General features: G+C 37.7%; 1 protein-coding gene across 1 annotated transcript in view; it reads right to left on the minus strand.

The window, feature by feature from the left end:
• The window catches only part of LOC128994053 (serine protease inhibitor dipetalogastin), a 55,518-nt gene extending 52,378 nt beyond the window's left edge, over nucleotides 1-3,140 (minus strand). Inside the window, exon 1 of the mRNA XM_054418269.1 lies at nucleotides 3,045-3,140. Coding sequence (XP_054274244.1) covers nucleotides 3,045-3,099 — 55 coding nt within the window. The 5' untranslated portion in view covers nucleotides 3,100-3,140. The remainder of the gene's footprint in view (nucleotides 1-3,044) is intronic.
• Nucleotides 3,141-6,000: the final 2,860 nt, after the last annotated feature.

Consider the following 6,000-nt stretch of genomic DNA (forward strand, 5'->3'; position numbering starts at 1 on the left):
TGCTTTACACCGTGTTTCTGTGCTCTTAATTTATTTAAGACTTGAGTTAAATAAAACCTCATTGGTAGCTTTATTATTTATAATAATTTACCAGAAAGGGTTTCAGGGGCCTGTATTGCCTGTAGTTTTATTAAGGCGATGTTGTTGAGATATATTTGGGGCTTTTCAAATTAGGTACTTGAATCAAATTAGAGATTTTGGCAACGATATACTGTAGTGCATTAGCAAAGGGACAATAAAATAATTTCAAATGACTCTAGAATCATATTCTAGAAATTTGATACGCGTCTCGTAAAACGACTAAATTAAGGAATTCGTCAATATTTTTTCATTCAATCCCTATAAACGAGGTCGTCCCCCTACCCTGGTAACATAGGTAACATGGGTGTTCATTTGATACATAGATTCAGTCTGCTGGCAGAAGTAAAGATTTACATTAAGTACAATACTGAACTAATCTACAGTAAGCGTAGAATATTGTTTGCTACATTTGGCTTATCGTAGTGTTAGTGTCCCAAAGGGTTTTCAACATGTTGTTATTGAAGTTCAGCTAAGACAGACTAGGGAAGCATGCCACTCTTTTAAACATTTAACAGAGTATGGCCTCATTCTTAACTGTTGACACCAAAAACTCAGATGTCAAAATTAGCTGAGAAACAAAATATATGAGTGCTAATGCTAAGAGATTTGTGAGATTTCCTTATCGATTACGCTGATGTCCACACAACCGAAAAACACGAGCTGACCCCACTGACAGCATTCAAATAAATGGCCCACGAAAGTAAAAATGCGAAAGCTGTTCCCAAAACTCACGATTAACCCTAGAGGACCCGTCATAATAGCGGCCTAGAGAAGAGGACCTGACGCCGAGGGGTGCAACGCCACGAAACTTGGACCATTAACTGTAGAAAGTTGACAGTGTATCTATTGGCCCACTTCCATGTGGGAACATAGAAGATTGTATTCCTTCGTAGGATGTTTACAAACGCAGCCTGTACTTAGAGAAAACAATCATCAGCCGAAACGTCTGCGCGAAATGAAAGTGTCCATTAACCTGTGTTTAGCGATTCCACACATGTGAACGAGTTGAGGAAATAACATTTGGGGCTCTCTAATAATCAATTGGAAGTTTAGAGAAATCTACGTTAAAATATTTGTTTGTGAATTTTACTTTACAGGTTTAATTTCTGAGGGGTCGATATGATTAAAATTGTGCTATGATTGGTTACAATAACAAACTACATTTTTTACACGTTCTTCTTCAATCAAGTTGCATCAAATTTAAGTGTTTATTTTATTTGATTGGTATTAAACCACTACGCATTCTTATTTCTTTCTTATGAACAAAACGGATATTGTAATAATTGATTTTAGGCCCAAAATTACAGTTACTGCAAGTCACCATGTTACAAAGCTCACAATTGAACTCGTTAGTAAATAAAAGTGTTATTTTTAAAATTGCAATTTAAACCTAAATGATCAAACTAGTTTATATAATTTTATTTTTATTTTGAATATATCTGTGATTTTTTCTCGTAAGTTGCTTAGTCTAAAAACTAGCTACTAGATTCGGAAAAGAGTTTCTAATTGACATTATATTGAAATGCAAGTACGAAGAGTACGAATATGTTTCATAGTTGCTCAACGAGTGTCATAAACAACCAATGGTAGTCTTGAAACATGCTGGATCACACTAAAATATTTGATTAAGTACATAATATCTCTGACGCTTTACCGTTATTTCCAAACGGTTAGGATGATGCTTTATGTTAGGTTATGTACAGCAATACTTTGTAGTTTGTATTGTGTTGAGTAGGCCTAGAGATGTAAATGCTGCAGCGACGCAAAGTCCCGACTCACTGCGACTGTCCAGCTGTGATGGAAGCTATTGGTCAGTCATTGACCATTGGCCGTTACTTGCAAGGATATGCACACTTATCCACAGCGGAGTAAGCCATTACTTGCGTACATCGGGGCCATTAGTTCTCTATCTCGCTCTACCCCAGTACCAGCACAGCAGTGTACCGTTAGCAGGTATTTTAATATATGACAATTCTGAGTGACAAAAAGAACCCATGGGAAAACCTATGATGGTGACTTTATTGGTCTAAATGTGTATAGCAAATTATACATATTTAGAGACCGGTTAAAAAAATTATTAGTTCTAGCCAATAACCCCATTACTGTAGAGTGATAGAAGTTAAGTGTGTACCAATAATTTTGAAATATTGCTCATGATCTGAATTGAAATTGCATATAATTAGTTTGTTGGCCTATACAACTTTATTAAAGTTGAGTTAGTAAAGGAATAAGCTTAATATGAAAACATTTAACTTGATATGTAGTCAAAATATTTTTATCGTTATTCCCAATTAACATTACCGAAAACATTACATTCATTTATAACTACTGTATATTATTTGACCTATGATGTGTTATATCAATGTTATACATAGTAATCATGTATGTTAAGACACGTATTAGATATTAACTTACTCGATTGATTTTTTAATTTTTTTGTAATTTGTAGTAAAACTAATAAAAACCATTACGTAGAGTCTGACCAAGAGTAACGACAAATTAATCAGAAACAGTTTTCAAAATCTAAACTTAAAGATAGGCTACATGATTTTTAAATAAAGCTACAAATACAATTTTGTTACAAGTTATTTTTGTACAAAATCCATACCGTTATACAACGCATAATGTTCTAGTGTGGCTAGGAGTATGGCCTAATCCTCAAATGATTAAGTCGGAATTTTAAAAGTCTAAACTTGTAGAACTTACACGTCTGATTTTGCAAACAATTAGTGCTGTACAATATTTGTATAAGTGTACTACGAAATACAAAGTACGAGCCATGAAAATAAATAAATCAGTCGTAAATTATTTTACTCTCAAATTGGTCAAACCTGACTAAAATTTGACATCAGTTTTGTTTTACAGTACTATACAACTCTAAGCTCTACAATCTAGAAATCAAGCTACAAATCAGAATTAACAACAAATTATTTGTGTACTTTTCTAATAAATGTATTACGAACCATAAAGTACGAGTGTGGCGAGGAGCACGTAGCAGAGGTGAGTATGAGCACTCATGGTGCGAGCGATATCACGGCGCGCGGGCGACTGGTGGACCAGGCGCGGCACTGCGGTACCCGGGACTGTGGTGGAGAGGGAGAACTGTGGTTGTGTGGTTTGTGGTAAGTTGATACCGAAACATCAATGGTAGATACTGTACATCTCCAGTAAATCTGGTAAATTTACGTTTTCTTGAACACAGATTTTTTACAATTAGGTTAGGTTTGGTTAGGCAATTTGACCTAGCTGAGTGTAGGAGTTTTGCCAACGGGTATCAGGTAGAAAGGGTCCCCATCCGTGAATTTCTCATACTGCGGAGTTTTGCCATCGGTTGTGGGCATAGATCTATAATAACAACACAGTGTTTTGATTTTTTAACAGTGTTTTAACATTATTTTTTTAACAGTGTTGTTATTATAGATCTATGGTTGTGGGTTGCGCGAGAGGGGGAGGGAGAGAGAGAGAGAGAGAGATATTACACGTGACCGTGAGGGTAGCTTCCGCTAGGGGTGGACAAACCAGGCAGGATGCTGACTGTGTTCAGTATTGCAGTTAAGCACTTCTGACTGTGAAAGGAAATGTATTGAATTTGTAACCTAACCTAACCTAACCTAACCCACTGCAACAAGCGCACAACTGCCAAGCGTAGACAACCCTGAAAATCGCTCTCCCTCCCTCAGTCACACTCTTTCTCCCACCACCACCGTTGGCAAAACTCCGGTTCCCGACCTAGCTCTAGTGTGCGATATGTTGATATTCTTATGGCGTCCAATCATTGGTGGAACTCCAGTGGCGTTTTGTGTGAAAGGATCTACGACACTGAAGGAAAAGTGACCCCTCAAAATATTTGTGCATCCCTCTTGTACTGAAGTTCGAAACGCTTCACTAGGGTGACTACACACCCATTGACCCATTGCCGTAGTTGCTCCGCGGAATGGTATTTTTCCAATAGTCAGAACGCTATTCACAATCAGGTTAGGTTAAGTTTGGTTGAATTAGGCAACCTGATCCAGTACATCAGATGCAGCACTTTTATGGCGTTCCTGTTGATTTTAAATTGCAACTACTGAATTTCTTCAATGGGTTGATACAATGATACCTACTAGGAAACAAATACGATTTGCTACTGGTTACAAGATCTATTCCACGCAAATGCTCAATGTTGATGTTTGGTACCATGTAGGACACCCCTAGTCCTATATTGAAAACTGGGACCGTTGCCGTACGACGTCAAAAACAGTTGTATGAGTTAGTTCCAGAAGTTAGAACCCAATCTAGGTCACACTATACCGGTAACTGTGGAATACTGAATAACTTTACCTCGTTATATAAATTTTTTGACGTATACCACGTATTAAATCCAATACATAACATGCATTTAAGACATTCAAATTATGTTGTCATTCTCATCCTGGTCCAGAGTTTCATGATACATATTATTACAGAAAAAATCCACTTGCACCCATCTTTGCCAATGGGGAACCTCAGCCATCGATCTTTATTATACCTCAGCTCATCGCCCGCGTAATTTTTTTTTCAATTGGAGTTCCGGCATATAGGGCATAATGCAGTCATTTGGAGGCTTCTGACTGGCTATAATGAAGGATTACTAATCTAAAAAATAGATCTGTTCATAAAATAAAATTATAAATGCCTCAAATTCATTTTTATAACTTTTTAATTATAAAACTAAACTATCTTAACCTAACCAAACCAACCAAACTTGCTGATGATGAAAAAATCCAATGAAGGTTTACTAATCGAAAAAAATAGTTATGTTTATAAAATAAAACTATAATTAAATGGCTCTAATTCATTTTTATAATGTTTAAATTATAAAATTAACTATCATAACCTAACCAAACTAACCAAACCTGCTGATGGTGAAAAAATTGTAGACAAAAAGTTAGTGTCATGACTAGAATTCGAACCTGGTACCTTTTGATTATCAGATCGGTACGCTATCCACTACGCCACCGAAGCCGATGGCTGCTCACCGTATCGTTGCGGTAATGGTCTTCTCTCAAGCCAATCAATATACTGAATCTCCCTATATACCGCAACTCATATTGAAATAAAAATTACGCTCATCGCGCAATGCAATATTTTGTCACCTAAATAGACCAATCAAGCCGATACCAGCTGACTCATTCTGCAAACAATACCGACGCTGTGGCGACTTTCAGCTCTTGTACTGAACGAAACTTACAAAAAGCCCCTTTCACTGCGTACAATGAGAAACCCGTTGGACAAAAAATGAATTTCCCCTCGTGTAAAAGTGTCTGGCGTGGGAGCATCGTGAGTCGGCTACAACTGAGGAAAGCGCGGGAATTTAACTGCATTTAGCGCCAACACACACCCTGCCATCTTTTGGCAATTTGTATCTTCTGACCGCCTGAGCTCAATCCCTCCGCGGTTGAGGACTGATATTGGTGGGGTTTCCTTAATTATTCCGTCTCAGATGGCGTATAATATTGTGTAATCATGGCTGGTTCAGAGTGGGGTATAGGTCAGGTATGACTATTAGTGGTCTTTGTCTATTGGTTGGCGAGACTTCTGGCCAGAAACTCGTGTCCAAATTCTGCCAATTACCAATGAGCGCCGAGTTGCAGCAGTTGTAATCCCACTTTGAGCCACAACAATAAAGAAAATAAAGGAAAGGCCTCTCTGGTGAGACATGAACATTCTCTCTTCATGACGAGACAAGATGACAAGATGGCAGCCCTTCAGAGTCTGATGTGCCCAAAGAGAATGTCCAGGACTTAGGTCCTCTTCAGCCCACCCTTCTATCATACGGCCATACTAATGTCATTGTTAGGAGTGTGGCCGACAAATTTCGCGGTAGGTAATCTACCCCAAGCTTTTGGAAATCTCCCCGAACAAAATTGGTACTCAAACTAACCACATATAGGCACATTA

The sequence above is a fragment of the Macrosteles quadrilineatus genome, unplaced genomic scaffold, assembly GCF_028750875.1.
Source record: "Macrosteles quadrilineatus isolate MER2022 unplaced genomic scaffold, UCM_ALF_1.0 Scaffold_5__1_contigs__length_97177068, whole genome shotgun sequence".
Lineage (NCBI taxonomy): Eukaryota > Metazoa > Arthropoda > Insecta > Hemiptera > Cicadellidae > Macrosteles > Macrosteles quadrilineatus.